This window comes from Carassius auratus, unplaced genomic scaffold, assembly GCF_003368295.1.
Source record: "Carassius auratus strain Wakin unplaced genomic scaffold, ASM336829v1 scaf_tig00214714_1_2670353, whole genome shotgun sequence".
NCBI lineage: Eukaryota > Metazoa > Chordata > Actinopteri > Cypriniformes > Cyprinidae > Carassius > Carassius auratus.
In genome coordinates, this window is record NW_020527778.1 from 1,780,120 (window position 1) to 1,800,392 (window position 20,273).

The window sequence follows — 20,273 nt, forward strand, 5'->3', positions numbered from 1 at the left end:
TTAAAAGCAAACAACATTTTGAATCCTAAACAAGTAACAGTACAGTTCTATAGTCTAATCTGAAGGGTGAACTCAAAAGATATAAATCATACAACACGGTCATTTTTGAAGATAGAATCCACTGTAAAAAAAAAAAAAAAAACAATCAAAGTGATGTCGCCGTCATAGAGACGACTTGTTCTTCCCTAGTCACATTAAAGATTCGTCGTTCAAGAACGACACATCACAAGACACCAAACAAAGAGCTGGTAGGTAACCTTTATGTATGGTTTAAAATGTTTGTATGGTTTTCTCAGATCAATGTTTTTACCCCGTCAGGCTCTGCTCGCGTTGGTCGTGGTTGATTTCAATCGAACGTTCAGTCAACGTTTAATAAAACACAATAAAAGTAAAATACGATGGGGGGCTATAAAAAAATAAACATGTCATGTTGATTTGCATATTTTGTATCAGTTTATTTTGTGACAGTGACCACATATAGCAAGATTGCACCAAATGACAATATGCACAGAATGTTCCATAATAATAATTGTCTGGTGACACCTTACTTGTTAATGCATGAGAGTAAGCCAGTTAGAGAGTCAGTTAAATTGTCAGGCCTAACTTAGCCATTTACACATGAAATGTTGTGGATGCATTCTGTGCATTTCATTTACAATTTGATTTTTTTTTTTTGAGATTGAGAAAAACAGACACACATAAGTGTTTCTTTTGAAGGCAGGGAAGAGAGCAGTGGCAAGCCATGAAAAGAAGTAAAGATATAGGGAGTTTCTTTCAATGAAAAAAAATATATATATATATGTATTCTCAAATTTAACTTAATGGATATATACAGGGATGACAAAAACTAAAGTAATCAAAATGTGCTTTATTACTGCATTTGTTTACAAGTAACTTATTCAAGTTAAAAATAATAATAAAATCAATAGGATATAAGTAAGACACTTCAGAATTTCGCTTTTTTTTGGGGGGGGGGGGGGGGCAGTGGCGGCCACCCCATTAGGAGGCAGTGCCCCAGCATGGCCCCCCCACTGAAAATGCTCTAGACACGCCCCTGATATGGATTGCAATTTTGAAATAAATTTAGTAGCAGAGCTACTGCAAGCGATTTTTAGAGCTGCAAATCCATTTATCCTTCGCTGAAATTTCCGCGTCTCATGGAGAGAGCACGTCATTGTTGCTTAGCAAAGACAGACGCCTCATGAGCGCTTCTGCCCGAGCGCTTTGCAAAGGAGGAGAAAGACGCGCTTAGCGTTTTCCATGCGTTTTTAGGCACGATATGTGAACGGCCCCTAAGGCGCTCGCTCACTCAGCACGCGCTGAAGGCTCGTTGCAAAATGTCGAATGCATTTAACAGACCAGAAATATAAGTGTACCCTGTCATGTTGCAGATGCGACATACCGTTGTTTTTTTATCCACCACTCTCTTGCCATCACCATTATAGCTTAAAGGGAATCCAAAGTGCACCCAAACACCAGACCTGTTGGTTATTGGAGGATCTTCTCATTTCTAGTCTGTTAAACGCATTGGCTATTTTGCAACGAGCCTTCAGCGCGTACTGAGTGAGCGAGCGCCTGCTGAGTAGCCTAACATAAACATATAAGATGGTGTTTTTTTCTTCTTCGGGAGTGTCAGGGGCGTTGCCTGTTACGTTGTTTGGGTTATTGGGCTACCTTGTTGAACGCATATCATTATATTTCTCTCTCTCTTTTTTTTTTTTTTTTTTTCCAAATATAATTAAATACTCCAACGAACCGTTCGGTATACATAATGCGTACCGCGTACCGAACCGAAAGCGTCGTACCGAACGGCGTATCGTTACACCCCTAATATATATATATATATATATATAAAAATAAATATTATTTATTTATTGAAAATGATCAAGAATGTATATATATATATATATATATATATATATATATATATATATATATATATAGATAGATAGATAGATATACATTATACGATACAATATAATTTTGTTTCATTGCTTTTAATGTAGAATTTTGATAGATAGATAGATAGATATTAAGCAATATAGATATTTTAATAAGCAAATTCATGTCATATTGATGTGTGTGTGTGTGTGTTTATATATATATATATATATATATATATATATATATATATATATATATATGTGTGTGTGTGTGTGTGTGTGTGTGTGTGTGTGTGTGTGTGTATAAACAAGTTGTTTATATACACACACATATATATGTGTGTGTGTGTGTGTATGTATATGTTAACAATTCGATTTATTTTAGATTGTGTCTTTTTGTGTAGAATTATAATGGTGATAGAAACATTATTGGTTACATCATCAAGTCTTTCCTAATTGCAGCTGTGGGTTGTATCAGAGTTTATTTCATTGAAATGTTTTTGTGCAGCAAGAAAAGGACAGCTCTGCCTTTTTTTGCGACAGGGTCATTATTCCGCTCTGGAATGTGTCATCACACATGTAGGAATTTGCTTTGAATGATTTCATATTTAATCCGGTTAACCTGTGCCCCTTTGTCTGAAAGAGAATGAAATTGCCAAGTGTGTATTTCACTGGCATTTGAGAGAGAATATACTGACCATTGTGTTGCATCTATCATGGTCACTACAGCAGTCAGCAGCTTTAGCACTGGTTAAAGGGGGGGGGGGGGGGGGGGGTGAAATGCCACAAGTTTCGGAAAGTTTTTTTCGAGTATGGCTCTGTGTGACGTTTGCGTATCGTTTATTTCTTAAGGATAATGCAGTCCCAACGAAAAAGGGTCACGATCATGTGTTGGAACCACATGTGGTGGGTTGCTGCTGCTGCTTTCGTTCAGTTTCAGCCTCGGGATCTGATTCTGGATCATAAATAAACGGCTGAATCTGACTGTATCCAATGGTTTGTTTTGGATAATGTTTTTTTCCTCACGGTAATGTCACAGCTTCCAGACGCACTCAACGCAAAAGCCTACTCGCGCTCGTGATTCTTTAGCTCCGCCCACACGTCATGCATCCAGTGGCTCGTGTTTTTCCGGGAAAAATCGGTACAGACTATCTTTCTCTTATGAATATAATAAAACTAAGACTTTTTGGAGTTATGAAGGATGCAGTACTACTCTATAGGTACTCAAGATTAACAGGATATTGAGTGAAAACGAGCATTTCACCCCCCCTTTAAACACGCAGATCATGTTGTATTCACTGCCCTGTAATTAAGTTACTGGCATTGTTGGAATGGTCCTGTTTTTCCCTCGGGAAATGTACATGAAAAGGAGGCAATTCAAATTAATTAATTACCTTCACAGTTTCATGAAACGTAAACTACCTGTCTTTAACACACAGACATGGTGTGGCGTGAAAGTGACGAGTTTGCTTTGATTCCTTACAGGAAAGAACAGTAACGATCCGTCGGCAGACAATCGGAGGATTTGGGTTGAGCATCAAGGTGATTGCGCAGTTTCTCACAGCTTTCACTCGGCTCTTAAATTTTTTGCAAGACATTGAACGTCTTTGTGTTATTATTTTTTCATAGGGTGGTGCTGAACACAAGATCCCTGTTGTTATATCTAAAATATCAAAGGAACAGAAGGGTAGGCTGTTTATTTACTCTCTCTCCTCTCCTTCTCAGAAATAACAAGTTGTTTATTGGTTTATGCATTTGTCTGTTCTTTCGTTTGCAGCTGAACTTTCCGGACTTCTGTTTATTGGAGATGGAATTCTCCAGGTATGCACAAATACATAAATGGGGTCATACGATTAAGATAATTTCAGTGTAAGGGACACTTTAAAACTCCCACAGTGTCTTAATGTAATTCACTCCATTTCAGCCCGCAGATGTTTAGAGAGCATCTTTCTTTTGATGGAAATTTGAGTTGACATTCTGAAGCAGTGTTAATCCAATTATATATTCAATCTGAATTATGTATATTTCATGTTTGAGATGTGGGAATTATTCACAATGTCCATCCGTAGTATTCAAATAACAATTACAAAATGTGCTTGTATCAACTGTCAGCTTTATGTAACATAGAGTGTCCTTAAAATTATTTTTTTAGTCTGAATATTATTAAAGATTCAAATCTGATCTGATTGCAACAAGCAATTTTTAATTATTAAAAGATTTATAGATTACATGCTGTTCAAATGTTTTTACAAATGTAATACTTTTATTCAGCAAGGATGCATTACATTTATCAAAAGTGACAGTAAAAGATAAGTGTTGTTCTTTCAAACTTTCTATTCATCAAAGAATCCTGGAAAAAAAAAAATCTGCATATTAAAATGATTTCTGAAAGGTCATGTAACTTTAAAGAGAAATGATGCGGAAAATTCAGCTTTGCATCACAGGAATAAATTACTTTTTAAAATATATTCAAATAGAAAACCGTCATTTTAAATTGTAATAATATTTCATAATTTTGCTGTTTTTACTGTATTTTTGATCAAACAAATGCACCTTTGGTGAACATAAGAGACTTCTTTCAGTCAGTTCTTTCAGTTCTTTAACTCCCTCTTATTACTCTATTACTAATGTTTACTCTTTTACTAATGTTGTCATTAGATAAACGGCATTAACGTGAGGAGTTATCGCCATGAAGAAGTGGTATGTTTCATCTTTTTGGGATATATATATATATAATTATTCAGTCAGTGCTGTTTTTACAAAGCAATGAACGGAATTGAAATCTTCAGCACTGTGTTAAATTTTTTAGCTGAAGCATGTCAGTAAGTTTGACACACCCTTTAAAAGCTTGACTAATTATAACGTAATGAGTGACACATCCGTTCTAATTAATGAATAAGCAAGCATGTTTTCTGCTCTCAGGTGCAGGTGCTGCGAAACGCAGGTGAGGAGGTGATTCTGACTGTGTCTTTCCTGAAGAGGACACCTGCATTTCTTAAACTGCCGCTGTGTGAGGACTGCTCATGTACGTCTGTGTTTGGACTCGCTACATTCACCGGTTAATATAAATCTAATATAGATCAATATAGACAGTGTCAAAGTGTAAAGTAATATTTACAATTAATAACAGTTTTTTTTTTTGCTTGTTTGTTTTACTTTTTCAGGTATACCAAGTGACCAGAGCAGTGGAACTTCGTCTCCTTTGTGTGACAGTGGCCTACATCTGAACTACCATCCCAACAACACGGTAAAAACCAAAAATGTCTGTCTATCTGTCTGTTGTCTGCCTGTCTGTCTGTCTGTTGTCTGTCAGTCTGTCTGTCTGTTCGTCTGTTGTCTGTCTGTCTGTCATCTGTCTGTCTGTCGTCTGTCTGTTATCTGTCTGTCTGTTTTCTGTCTGTCTATCTGTCTGTCTGCTGTCTGTCTGTCTGTCTCTTGTCTGTCAGTTGACTGTCTGTTTTCTGTCTGTCTGTCTATTTTCTGTTTGTTATCTGTCTATCTGTCTATCTGTCTGTATGTTGTCTGTCTCTCTGTCTATTGTCTGTCTGTTGTCTGTTGTCTGTCTATCTGTCATCTGTCTATCTGTCATCTGTCTGTCTGTTGTCTGTCGGTATGTTGTCTGTCTGTCTGTCATCTGTCTGTCTGTCTGTCGTCTGTCTGCCTGTTGTCTGTCTGTCTGTCGTCTGTCTGTCATCTGTCTGTCTGTCTGTCTGTCTGTCTGTCGTCTGTCTGTCATCTGTCTGTCTGTCTGACGTCTGTCTGTCATCTGTCTGTCATCTGTCTGTCTGTCTGTCGTCTGTCTGTCATCTGTCTGTCTGTCTGTCTGTCGTCTTGTCTGTCATCTGTCCGTCTGTCTGTCGTCTGTCTGCCTGTTGTCTGTCTGTCTGTCTGTCTGACGTCTGTCTGTCATCTGTCTGCCTGTTGTCTGTCTGTCTGTCATCTGTCTGTTATCTTTCTGTCTGTCTATCTGTCTGTCTCTTGTCTGTCTGTCTGTAGGTTGTCTGTCTCTCTCTTGTCTGTCTGTCAGTTGTCTGTCTGTTATCTGTCTGTTGTTTTTTTGTTTTCTGTCTATCTGTCTGTCTGTTATCTGTCTGTTATCTGTATGTCTGCTATTTGTCTGTATGTCTGCTATTTGTCTGTATGTCTGTCTTTATCTATTAATCTCTGTTTTTGCCGCAGGACACATTGTCTTGCTCGTCTTGGCCGATGTCTCCAGGGTTGCGCTGGGAGAAGAGATGGGTGGATCTTCGACTCATCCCCCTCTTACATGCGCGTCTGTCCCAGTACGTCCCAGGTACTGACATTTGCAGGTGAGCTGAGCAGGGGCCGCACAAGAAATGTCTGTTTTGTTTGCTCATACTATGCCTCTGGCTTTGATAGTAGTTATTTGTAGAGTTGCAGTGCCTAATGTAATGTATTTTGCTCTTGCTTTCATCTAGTAATTCTGTTTGTATTCTAGTCACAAAGGATTTTCCTTGATTAGTGTTTTAGGGGATCCCAAATAAAACACATTAGATCTTTAATACCAAATGCAAACTTTGATGAGGTTAAACAATTTGAAATGAGGCCTTTTTGCACATCAAGCGGAACATAATTGAAAACTCTTAAATTGGATTTAATTAAATCAATCTGTTTTTTTAAATTGCTTTGAATTAAGGTGAATTGAAAAAGGAGAATTAGACTTTAATTTTTACATTTTGTGGAATGTCTCTTGAGTGCACGTATTTTTCATTTCTCCAGGCAAAATGCCTTTCAAATCATTGCTGTGGATGGGGTGTGCAGCGGGGTAATTCAGTGCCCTAGTGTTGACGAATGCACTGACTGGCTGCAAGCAATAGCTTCAAATATTTCTGCCCTCACCAAGCACAACGTGAGTACAACTGCAGTTTTAGCATGGAAGAAGCACAGCAATTTAACAACCAAAGTCTATTCTTGTCCAAACAGTTATTACTTAGATTGTAAGTACTAATGTAATTTAACCTCTATGCCTTAAAATGAGACTAACCAATGTAAGAAATCCAAAAGTCTTTTGTTCATCCTGGAAAAAAAAAGTTTCATAATATAGAAGAGCTTTTAAAGAAATGATGTTTAATGTTGCCATTCAGCAAGGTGTGGTTGGTACGATTTTTTAAATGTTTTTGACATTCTCTTATGGTCACCAAGGCTGAATTTATTTTGCAAAAAGTACAGTGTAAACAGCAATTTTGTGAAATATTATTACAATTTAAAATGTTTTTTTTTTTAATTTGTGTATATTTTTAAATATAATTTATTTCTGTGATGCAAAGCTGAATTTTCAGCAGTTTTTTGAGTCTCATGATTTTTCAGAAATAATTTCAGTATGCTGAAAATGCAGTGTGCAGCATTTTTTTATTACATTTATTAAAGTTCGAAATTTAATTGAAAAAATAGCATTTAAATATCCTTATATTTGGTATGTTTCCTTTTTTTTTGGACAATATAAGAATATTTTAAAGATTTTCGTTAACAGCATATCGATGTTGGAGCCCTTGTTTAATGGTTAGCACTCATTCTCTGACATATGCTGCTCATACGGTGATTCAGCATGAATTATGATATTTCTTGCTCATTTCATTTCCTCTTTCCACTATTGTTTCTCTAGAAGTTATTTGATAAATACCACCTAAAACACAAGGTACTATGGTTTGTTTGGACCGGATGATCTTTGTGCAACATATTTATAGTGCTTCATTGTCTCTGGAGAGAGTGTACCGTACCAATTTGTGCAAACAGACAATGATAAACTACATTTATTTTCAATAATGGAGATAATTCGGGAAGACAGTGAATTATTCGTCATAAATTGTCATTTTGGCCAGGCAGGTCATGTGTTGTAATCCCCTCAATGCAGTAGATTAAGGCATTAAAATGGCATTTCCCACACAATGAAGGATTTCACTCTTAATTACCGATAGAGTGAAGCGTGTGCCTCCTGGCCCAGATCACTCGCTTTTGAGCGCACCCCAACAAAAATCCTCCATCTTGCGTTCATTTGTTTTGAGGGTGTTTAGCTTTTACCAAAAATAAAAATCGTCTCAAAGAAGATAAGTTTGCTCCTCGCGACAATGCAGGCAGGCTACTGTAGCGCTTGCTTTGTATTATCCTGCAGCGAGACCATCTGGATGAGCTTTCAGTCCATTTCCTGCACGAAAAATAGACCTTATTCCACATTCAAATGGATCTATTAGAGTCATTTGTGAGACTGGCCGGGGTTATATGGGTAATGAAGCTATTGAGACTGCTAATCTTGAATAAAGCTTCACAGCAGGAGTGATTCTCCTGGGCTCTGGATGAACACTAGTAACTCTGTTAGTCTGAACACACAAGATGTATGGCGTTCTTTAATCTGCTGCTTGAATAACTGGACTGAGACATGGTAAAGGTCATTCGGTGATCACCAGAGCGCTTTATTTTATATCTGTGAAGCAGATTGGCCTTTTGTTAGGATTTCTGATTGAGATGTCTAAAATCTGTTTGCTGTAAAGAATCTGAGGTTGTTCGGGGGGATGACGTGTGAGTGTCGATTGAATAGGATTCATGAAACATGTGTATTAGAGGAGCCACGTCGTACAGTTTTGTGGATTATTTTCATCCCTAGAGTGCATTTATAATTTTAGTTAGTGCTTCCTGCACTGCATATTCTTAGAATACAGTAAATTGCTTTGGATGTTTCTCATTTGTGAGTCACTTTGGATAAAAGCATCTACTAAATGAATGAATTGTACTGTACATATCACACTGAAATATATTATAAATATTAATGCAAACCCTAACACTAACTATAAATGTAAAATATATTTAAAGTTATATAAATATTCAATATAATACATAGAAATATTCAAATAAATAAATAATTAAGTTCCATATATATATATATATATATATATATATAAAAATCTATACTTAAAATTATTATTATTATATATATTATAGGGCACACATTACACACACACACACACACACACACACACACACACACACACACACATATATATATATATATATATATATATATATATATATATATATATATATATATATATATATATATATATATATATTTTTTACATAAATTTAGAATATATATATTAGTATATAAATATTACAAAAATAATATATCGAAATATTTAAATCTATTTATAATTCAATATATTTTTTAAATATACATACAAAACAAATTTAATTATAGTGCGCATATCATCTTAAAATATTTTAAATATATATTATTATATTATATATATTATTATAACCTTATAAAATATATTTAAACATGTTAAATTTAATTTTAAATGTGTAATTTGTTAAATATATTTCAGTATATATTTTAATAATATGAAAGTATATTTTTGGAATCTAATCTGTTAATTATTTTAGTGTGCATGTCACCTTTAAATATGTATTATACAGTTCTTTAATCTATTTATTTATTTGATATATTTTTAAATGTATTTTTATATTATTAACACACCTTCAAAAGTCTAATCTGTTAATAATTCTATTGCAGGTGAAGAAGATCAACAGAAACTTCCCAGTAAACCAGCAGGTAAGGAAACAGAATCAGACTCGTTGAGAAGCTGTGAACTGGACCTCGAAAGAGTGACAAAAAGCCTGCAGAGATCCAGATAAAGCCCTGAAAGAGCGAGGGGTGGCTTGGTCTGCAGCACACTTGAATGAAGCCCCACAGTGATGTTTTCTTCAGAGCCACTATTCTTCATGTGCCCTGCAGAAAGCCAAGAGTCAAGTTCACAGAGCATTGAGATTCTCCTAAAACGATTTGACACACACAGACTGACAGATGTCTGTGGACACAGTGTCCGGTTTTAGCCTGTTGCATTTTACATGGTCTAACTTTGAATGAGACTTAATTATTGGTGAATGGAGAATGCAAATTCTGTGCAGGCTAATTACTTGGTACATCTTCTGTAACGCATTTAACACTTTCTTCATGTCTTTTTCTGGCGTTTAGATTATATTTATGGGCTGGGTGGATGAGAAGGAACAAGATTCTGTTCAGGACCGAATGTACACACCAAAGTTTCTTGCCTTGAGGGGTTCGTCTCTCTTCAAATTCTGTGCACCTCCAGTGAGTTCTTCTGCATGATTTACTGCATCACGAGTAGCTTTCAGTTTCAATAGCTGACTTTTATATGATTTTATATTTAGCATACACACGCAATATTTATTCTACTTGGGGCAACTTTGGCTGAAAAAACTGTGACAATTATGAAAGCACATCAAACTCTTTTTTTGAGTTCATTGCATTGAAGAATTGTTGAAGGAATACTTGACCCAGAAATGCATATTGTTAGTGCAAAACAAAAGATTTAGACCTAAATTTCAGTGTTTTCTTCTACACAAAGCTATTGCATGTCTTGTAATATAGCACAAGAGTCAAATGGATTGTTTTATGGAGCTTTTTGTTCTATTTGGAGCAAACGTGGACACTGTTAACTTGAAATTATTTATCAAATAAAAATCTAAAATTAAAATAATAATTAAAAATGCTTATTTGATATTCCATGAAAATATAACAGCATCAGTGTTATTATTGTAAAAATATCTAAAACTATTTAACATCATTTTTTTAACCTGAAATAAAGCAGGAATGAATCAAATGTAAACATTTGATGACTTTAAATTTTTTTATTAAATAAATTAAATAAAATTAATAAAAAATAAATAAATAAGCGCTAAAATTACTTAAACTATAGCTGAAATAAAAATACATTCAATCTAAACAGAAATATGAAAAGAAAATTATAAAAACTACAATTGATGTGAAAACTGCAATTATAAAGATTAAATCTAATTTTAAAAAACATGAAAATGTTTTAATAGCATGTAAATAATACAAAAAAAACCTGCTGCATACAGTATGAGTTTGGAATGACAATGAGTAAAACATTAAAAAATAAAAAAAATAAAAAATAAAAAAACTTTTTTTTTTTTTGGTGAATTATTTCTTTAAAGAGCTGCCGTTTTCACCCCCAAGCAATCGCCATCCACATTATTTGCTCCAGTTGTTATCGACTTTCTGAAATCCATTAATCCGTTCAGCCGTCCGCAGGCTAAATCACCTAACACCTCCATTTAATAAACCCTAATCTCGCTACATAATCAGCAATTCATTTATACACCTTTATCATAATTCTGGGAAATGATTTAGAATGAAACATGAGTGATAATCTGAGAGGTGACTCATCAAATTTAAACCTCTCCTAATGTGGAGATTGATAGCATTAATAATAGTGGTTTTAATTTATTTGTCTCCCCCCGTGTTTCACGTCAGATGGTACGTTCCTGATGAAATGAGGAATTGCTGTAGTCAAGTCAAGTCTGTTTTATGGTCAGACTTGTTACTAGTTAAGTGCTTGTAGATGTTGCCACTTAATTAATTTATCCTGAAGAGATCGAGACATCAAAGAGCTTCATCCAATCTGCCATTAATCGTAATTTGATGGTGGAGTGGGAGGAAGATCAAAAGTTTGGACATGAAAACCTATTATGGGATACACAGATGCAAAATTATATTGGAGAGAACTCACAACACTCAGCAGTTTGTCCAAAGGCTCTCTCTCTCTGGCTGTTTTAGCTTGTTCAGATGTTCTCCGCTTGCGGCAATAAACACTTGATGTGTTCCCTTCCAGAAAGGACTGGATTTCAAAGCATTTTTCAAATGAAAACAGTTCAGGCGCACAAAGGTTTGGTCATATTACTTGACTTCCATAATCTGACACTTTCTGAGAAACAATTGACATTCAAGCAGACAAAATGTTTGATGACTTAATTTTTTCAACTGCAGGAATCAAGTGGATTGGGAAAAGTGTCTCTGTATGACACTAGGTTGGAAAGGCTTAAAAATAAAAGTCATTTCAGATTTCATTTTGATGAACGATTATGGAATCCATTATTTTATTTCCTTATCTGTAGCATCAGTGATTAATCATACACAATTAGACCAGTATTGTGTTAAGAAATTAAAATTGTAAATTGTTACTATTATTATTATATTATTAAATTGTTTTATTACAGTTATTTATTAATTTCTTTAAATCTATGCAAATGATTATTCATTAAAAATCATATTATTTTTTGTAATTTTTATAATGTATATTGTTCTGAAATTATTACAAAACTTTTTTTTTCCTTTGGAGTAACATGAAATAAGGCAAGAAACATTAAATATTAAAAAGTTATTATTATTATTATTATTATTATTATTATTATTATTGTTATTATTATTAAATTCATTAAATATATTCAAATTATTTATTTATAATATTTATATAAATTATTATTTTGGGGAAAACTTTAACAATGAATTATACACAATAGAAATGTGATCATCAAAAGAGTAATTATTATTATTATTATTATTATTATTATTATTATTACACTGATTAATTGAACTCATTAAATATTTTCTTTTTTTATACATTACATTTTTTAAGTAATGTTATTTGTTTATATTATTATTATTATTATTACATTTATTTAATTAATTAAATCTATTCAAATTATTTATTTATAATATTTATATAAATTATTATTTTTGGGAAAACTTTAACAATGAATCATACACAATAGAAATGTGATCATCAAAAGAGTAATTATTATTTTTTTTTTTATTACACTGATTAATTAAAATCATTAAATGTTTTCATTTTTTATACATTCAATTTTTTAAGTAATGTTATTTGTTTATATTATTATTATTATTAATAATAATAATAATAATAATAATAATAATAATAATAGTATTATTCGTGGATTTACATTTATATATTGCATTCATTAAATGTATCCAAATGTTTTATTGTCTTATTATTATTATTATTATTATTATTATTATTATTATTATTATTATTATATTAATAGTAATATGATAATAATGCATAGCTAATCATTATGACTTTTATTATGACTTTTTCAATCCATCAAGGAGGTCTTTATATGATCACCGAAAGTCTATGTCAATGCGGTGTGTGTGTGTGTGTGTTTATTAAAGCAGTGTGTTTTTGACTGGTTTTCTGACATTTGAAAACTCTGCTCTGAGTCAGTTCAGTCTGAAGAAAACACTCCTGAGTTCTCTGTTCTGTCATGATCCATCTTCACTGGCCTTTGGGTATCAGAGGTTACTGCAGATGCTCAGCGTGAGTCATCCTCATACACAAGATCTCAGGGGCTTTTCCCTCTTTTGTCAGCGAGCGGGACATTGTTTACTTCATGTAGCATTTGAATCATCCCTCGAGGGCCGCCGTGAGAGCGAGTGACCCAGAGCTAATCTGAATAACGCACTGTCTGTGAACTCCTCTAGGTCACCACCTGGGACTGGACCAGAGCCGAGAAAAGCTTCACCGTCTACGAGATCATGTTCAAGATACTGAAGGTATGAGTTGAAGTGCTTCGGGATTTCACACATTATATATGACACCTGTGTCAAGCTTCACAAATATGTGCTGTGATGGTATCAAATATGTCCTCCTGCTGGTTCTTGCTACAGATATTATATATGTTATACTTCTTTTGTCCCTGAAGTATATAATAATGGGATTCTTATGATTGTAATCTTTCAAAATAAACAAAATGTACAAAAAATAGTACTACGATATTGTTATTTGCATTTTACTTCACATATGCATACGCTTCATCTCAGGAAAATAATTGCTAAAATAAACTATTACCATTTACATTGCACAGATCTTGGACTAATGCTTAACTCAGGAAAATATATATATTTTTTAATAATCATAATAATAATAATAATAAATAGCTATTAAAACGAATAAATAAATAGCTATATACTATATAGTTATTTATTAGAATATTATTAGAAAGTCTCTCATGCTCACGAAGTCTGCATTTATTTGATAAAGAATACAGAAGATAGATAGATAGATAGATAGATAGATAGATAGATAGATAGATAGATAGATAGATAGATAGATAGATAGATAGATAGATAGATAGATAGATAGATAGATAGATTTTTTTGAGGCACCATTCAAATTATTTAAAAAGTATATTTTATATTTCTATATTTCACATTATATTTTTAAATAAATGGTTAGGTTATATAGTTAAAAATTTGATATGGAGTTTCTTCACTATTTGAAATCTTTTTTTTTTTTTCATGTGTGAAATGAAAAACACTTATTTGTCACAATTTGAGAATGACCCAATCCCATAAAATCTTGTTTTAATATTTTATCAGGGCAGCGAGTTGGTGGACAAGCGGAAGCACTGCTTCAGCGTTCAGACGGACTCCGGCGAGGACATCTTCTTCAGCGTGGAGCTGGATTGTGAGCTGCTTCTGTGGGAGAAAGCCTTTCAGATGGCCACCTTCTTCGAAGTGGAACGAGTACAGGTATTAAACCTGCAAATGTAGTGTAATCGAACTCAAATGAAGTTGCTCAGACAGACTAAATGAAGCTCTGTGAGTGAAATGAAATGAGGGAGTATCAGCTGTGATGTTATGTCGTCTTGGCATGATAAACAGACCCAGCAGAGCTGAGATCAGATCCAGGCGAATAAAACTGCACCTGCCAGACAATGTTGAACAACAAACTCTGAGCGATTGAGGCTCTGCCAAAAAAAGATTAAATGTGATTTGTTCTTCAATACTTGAAGGAAACACATTGGTCACAAACACACTATGAAAACACATTTTGTTTTGAGACATTTATATAATCGAATCTGCTGAAGGAGTGTTTCTTCAGCTATAGACACTTTCATGTGCCACCTGTTGTTTTTGTAACAAAACAGATATCTATTTTTTTTTTATTTTTGTTATAGGAAGGTGGTATTTAAGCAAATTTTTTGCTACATTACTTGTCAGGTTTTATTTATGGGTATGTTTTAATGTTTTTCCCTTGTCCAAGACCCAAGCTTTTGTAAGTAAATATGAAAATCCATAACAAAAATGTGAACAAAACATTTAGAAAAATCTAAAATGATAATTTCAGATTGTTAAACGTACATCTGTCATTCTATTTTTTAAATAATGAAAATTATGTGCACAAAATTGACAGTTTTTGCTCCTCATTTGTCCAATAATTTAGCACCTAATAAAAATGATCAGAATTTTTTTTTTTACCAACTGGGCAAAAGTGTCAGTAAAGAGTTTTAGATGAAATAAAAGACATGATTACCTGTGAACAGAAACTGCAGAAATAAAAATGCAGAAAAGGGTAAAAATATTTAATTATGTGAGTTTAAAAATATAAAATGCTAGTTGTTAAATTAGTCTTAGTATAACAAAGGTGTCAGATCCAATAAAAAAAATGTATTTTTAAATTTAAATACACTTTACATTACGGTCCTATTAGTCAATGAGTTAAATAAAATGGACTAATAATAAACAGTTAATTAATTTGAAAAATTTTTCATTAGTTTATTAAAAAAAACATAACTGATATAAGTTGATGTAAGCTCAGGTCCATTAAATAATGTTAACAGCGGCTACACACTGGACGTGGGCGGAACATTAAAGAACACGATTGAAAATGTTTCCAATTTTGTATGCCATATGCATCAGACATTCAGCCAGCGGTCTGTGGGCATGATCCTTTAGCTCCACCCACTTGTTCACAATCCCCAGAATTCTGATGCACTTCACTTGTCTGTACTCATCAAATCACAGCATAAAGCCACCTACCCATCACCAGCTCAGTGTGTTTTTTTTTCACTAGTGTACTTCAGTTTAGCTGGCTACTTACCTGTTCGTTGAATCCTTCCTAATTGTCTGCTGTCATCATCTGCCATCCTTACTGCATGATGTCTCTGCCTAATTTAGTTCCGTTAAGCATTTAGTTTAACTTATAAAAAAAAAAATTATCAAGACTATATAGACATAAAAAAAAAGAAATGACAAAAAAGCAGCAAACCTACTGAAACTTGAACTAAAATTTAAATGGATAAATCCTTAAAATAAAATATAATTGAAAATTTTTACAAAAACTATAATAGTGTATCAGTAATACTAAATTAACACACATTTAGACATTATTAGTAGACAAATTAAACTTAGTTTTTACTTTATGAGAAGACAAATTAAACATTATTAATATTAAAAGTGTCGATTTTATTTTTACTGAATGAAAACTGGCTGTAGTTGAAGAAACACCCGTAGATTCATGTATAGGATCCAATTATGTGTATTTGAAGAACATCAAATGATATGCAAGTACGTATAGCATGTGGACTCGGACTAAAGCAAATCTGTCTTCAATGCAATATGATATCTGTCTTCTAGGAAGACAATAGCAGGACTATTTCCTGCAACTGTTTCACATTCATGAACAACAAGGGTGGCACAAATAAAATCGCTGCCAAATGATCCCTCTAAACCAAACTAATGCAGCAAAACCCTGACCGTGCCTCATGCCAAAAAATCGCTTCTGTTTATTTTTCTCCCAAAATAATTATGTACCACACTTATCCTCCTAATTAAACATTTAAGATCTGGAGGAGATGTTTGTGTCTGATTAACAATGGCAAGTGTCTCCCGTTTCAGTGTAAAACGTACGCTTGCATTGTGGACAGTCATCTCATGGGACTCACCGTCGATTTCAGCATGGGCTTCGTCTGCTTCGATGCCGCCACAAAGGTGAGACAAGCAACCTTCAGCGTTAATTTCATTTAAATACAACTAAGAATCAGAATCAGATTGAGCTTTATTGCCAGGTTTGTTTACACATACAAGGAATTTGTTCTAGTAACAGAAGCTTCCACAGTGCAACGGAGTGACAGCGACAGAACGAAAACACAGATAATAAAATAAGAAAGATATAATAAGTAGGGAATAATAATGTACAAATTGACAATTGTAAGTGCAGGTATATTACAATAGACAGTTTTGTATGTACAGGTAAACTATATGCAAACTGGAAGTGTAGACTAAGTATGTGTGTTAGATAAATAAGTGTATGTGTGTATAAATAGTATTGTGTGTTCCACAGTTATTATCAGTTCTTCATTAGATGGATTGCTTGAGGGGAGAAACTGTTCCTGTGTCTGGTCGTTCTGGTGCTCAGAGCTCTGTAGCGTCGACCAGTTCAAAGAGAGAGTGCGCTGGATGTGAGGGGTCCAGAGTGATTTTGACAGCCCTTTTGGCAGTTGTTGATTCTCCACAGTGCTTGGGGATGGTGTCTTGTAGTTGGTGATCTCCTTCAGACTTTTCCACACAGGTGCTGAGTCGCTGGAATTGAACTTATTTTCCTGAGTCAGAATAATTCCACTTTGCCACTCTGATCTCCTTTTCCAATGTGTATTTAGTATGTTTATATGGACATTGACATTGTCCCCCTTCCTGTAAGCACCTTTTTGGCCTGACAGAGTTCTGCAGTGAACCATGGTTTGTGATTGTTGTAAGTTAAATGAGTCCTGGTGGGAATGCACATATCTTTACAAAACTGATATATGATGTTACATGTGAGCTCATTCAGATCGGTGGCAGCAGCTTCAAAAACACTCCAATCAGTGAGGTCAAAACTAGCTTGTAAATCCCGCTCTGCTTCATTAGTCCATCTTTTTTTAGTCCTTAATACAGGTTTAGCTGATTTTAGTTTCTACCTGCAGGTCGGTATATGATGAACCAAACAGTGATCAGAGCGCCCCAAAGCTGCTCGTGGAACCGAGTGATGTGCATCCTTTATTGTGGTGTAACAGTGATCCAGTATATTACTGTCTCTGGTGGGACATGTGATGTGCTGTCTGTATTTGTGGCAGTTCACTGGAGGGATTTGCTTTATTAAAGTCCCCAAGAATGATTAAAACAGAGTCTGGGTGTTGTTGTTCTGTCTCTGTGATCTGATCAGCACGTTTAGGTAAAGCTGAGCTCACGTGCACTTGCAAGAATGTAAACATTCACGAGAATGAACGAGTGAAACGGCTTGAATAGGACGGCTTGCAGTTAATGAAGAGTGTTTCTAGATCTGAACAGCACATCTTCTTTAACACTGGTACATCTGTACACCACCTTTGGTTGATTGATGTAAAAGCATGTCCCGCCGCCACACGATTTCCCTGTTGTTTCTGTGTCATAGAATGTATGAACACAGGTTATTCAATTCTTATTGAGTTTTCACTAGTTAGAGTTGCTCTATTGCTATGCGCATGTATTTATATCACAGCAAACATTTATAGAAACATGCTAATGACACTCTTCATCTGTCAGCTGTATGTGAGGTAAGCACATATGTGACCCTGTCCCACAAAACCAGTTTTAAGTTGCTGGGGATTGTTTTGTTAAAACCAGTTGTATGGGTCAAATTTATACATTTTTCTTTTATGCCAAAAATCAGTAGGATATTAAGTAAATATCGTGTTCCATGAAGATATTTTGTATATTTTCTATTGTAAATATATTAAAACTTAATTTTTGATTAATAATATGCATTGCTAAGAATTCATTTGGACAAATTTAAAGGCGATTTTCTTACTATTTAATTTTTTTTTGCACCCTCAGATTCCAGATTTTCAAATAGTTGTATCTCAGACAAATATTGTCTGATCCTAATAAACCATACATCAATGGAAACTTTTTTTTTTTTTTTTCAGAAAAAAAGTTTTTGTGGTCCAGGGTCACAAACAAGTGTCTATTATAATAGAGTTTTGCTATAGTTGTTTAAAGCATACTGTATTCTTTTGTGTCAGTCAGCTTAATGGATATGAAATATCAATGCAAATATTTTGTGAAATATTAAAAATAATTTTCCACAATTCTCCGGTAAATTTAAATACTTTTTCATGTCTATAGAGTTAATAAAATGCATAATTTAAACCTTGATTATAGGCAGTGCTGTGGAGATATAAATTCTCTCAGCTGAAAGGATCATCAGATGACGGCAAGAGCAAAATCAAGTTCCTGTTCCAGAATCCAGACACTAAACTTATTGAAGCAAAGGTAAGTGTATACTCTTTCGGTTTTTGATATTGGCTTCATAAAGTCTGTTTATGAAAGAAGAAAATGTTTCTCACTCTTTAGAATATTAATATACCTGAAGCAGGTATCATCAGCACATCATACACTTTTTGGTAACCATCATACAAAATCTTGCCAATGCAAAAGAAATAGCCTAAGGAAGCAGATAAAAATAAAGCATGCTGATATGAATTTCCTATTTGATTATTTCCCCCTGTAGACTGTAAATGTGAGCACTTTCATGCGCCAAGTTTGATTTGATTTCTGCAAATCGTGTTTTCTCTCTGATGTTTCCAGGAGCTGGAGTTCTCTAACCTCTTTGCGGTTCTCCACTGCATCCATGCCTTCTTCGCCGCCAAAGTGGCTTGTCTGGATCCCATGTTCGTGAGCAGCCGAAACGCTGCCATGGCCCCCGTGGTGTCGGCCACTTCCACCTTAACCGGCCCATCACAGATATCCAAGCTGAAATACACGAGCTGACAGACTCCAGCGTCGTATCTTCTCCTTCCAGACATTGAGCACGTAGGATGAGAGGAACCAACCCTGACAAACGAGTGGATGTCCACTTCAAAACGGACCATTCAAGTATGTAACATTGAAAACCTCGCTATATCCTCCAGACGGGAAACAGACTCAAACGTACGCCATAATGCGAATAAACTGGATGAATTCGAACATTTAAGAATCAAGCTTTCAGCTGAAAATGCTTCTAGAAATGGTTACTAGAAAGATGGACTCTTTCCCTTTGAAATTGCGATTTATCTGTTTGCATTCAAATGATATTAACACTTCTTTGTTAATCTGATTGTTGACTGGAATGGAACTGTTGTGAAACTGCCATGTTCTTGAGCCTCTGTTGATGCGTTTTCTCCAATAGTCCACCAGAATAAAACCAACCATCTTAAATATACATTTACAGTAAAACAAGGCTTTTGAAGGTCTTTTAGAGATCCAGTGTGTAACCTGTTATTTAGGTCCAAATGTTTTTAAATTCAATGCAAATCCACATAAACTGAACATCAATTTTTAAATCTGTATGAAAACTCAGTTCTATTAAAATGGTGCCCTGTCTGACTGCCCTGAGAACAGACTGGAGAATGTGGGTGTTATTTTCATATCGGACCTATTTTGATACTTTATTAAAGAATGAGTCATGTAACTGAAGATAAACGGGAATTGTATAAGTGACTGTATGATGAAACTTTCTCAAGGGAACGACGTACATGCTAAGCAATGGAGTGATTGACTTAATTTTGTCTTTTGTTTATTTTCGCCAATATATAAGAGACATGTATTAGTGCATAAACTTTAGTCATTTTGGAAGAGTACAAAATATGCCACCCTTTTACCCTGATAAAGTCAACACGACCCTGTTTACTTAAAATGTAATTACTTTATGAAAGTGGTAACACTTTACAATAAGGTCACATTAGTTAATGCATTGA

The 20,273-nt window shown here is 34.2% G+C and overlaps 1 protein-coding gene across 4 annotated transcripts in view; it reads left to right on the top strand.

Annotated features, from left to right (window-relative positions):
• The window catches only part of sntg1 (syntrophin, gamma 1), a 46,620-nt gene extending 26,351 nt beyond the window's left edge, over positions 1–20,269 (top strand). For 3 of the 4 annotated variants that reach the window (XM_026258596.1, XM_026258597.1, XM_026258598.1), the window contains 15 exons: positions 3,369–3,425; positions 3,513–3,570; positions 3,661–3,704; positions 4,542–4,583; positions 4,806–4,941; positions 5,048–5,130; positions 6,063–6,193; positions 6,624–6,753; positions 9,409–9,447; positions 9,871–9,987; positions 13,222–13,293; positions 14,119–14,271; positions 16,420–16,512; positions 18,700–18,810; positions 19,126–20,269. In XM_026258596.1, coding sequence (XP_026114381.1) covers positions 3,369–3,425; positions 3,513–3,570; positions 3,661–3,704; positions 4,542–4,583; positions 4,806–4,941; positions 5,048–5,130; positions 6,063–6,193; positions 6,624–6,753; positions 9,409–9,447; positions 9,871–9,987; positions 13,222–13,293; positions 14,119–14,271; positions 16,420–16,512; positions 18,700–18,810; positions 19,126–19,308 — 1,449 coding nt within the window. In that variant the 3' untranslated portion in view covers positions 19,309–20,269. The remainder of the gene's footprint in view (positions 1–3,368; positions 3,426–3,512; positions 3,571–3,660; positions 3,705–4,541; positions 4,584–4,805; positions 4,942–5,047; positions 5,131–6,062; positions 6,194–6,623; positions 6,754–9,408; positions 9,448–9,870; positions 9,988–13,221; positions 13,294–14,118; positions 14,272–16,419; positions 16,513–18,699; positions 18,811–19,125) is intronic. The other variant, XM_026258599.1, reaches the window with a different exon arrangement.
• The last annotated feature ends 4 nt before the right edge of the window (positions 20,270–20,273 follow it).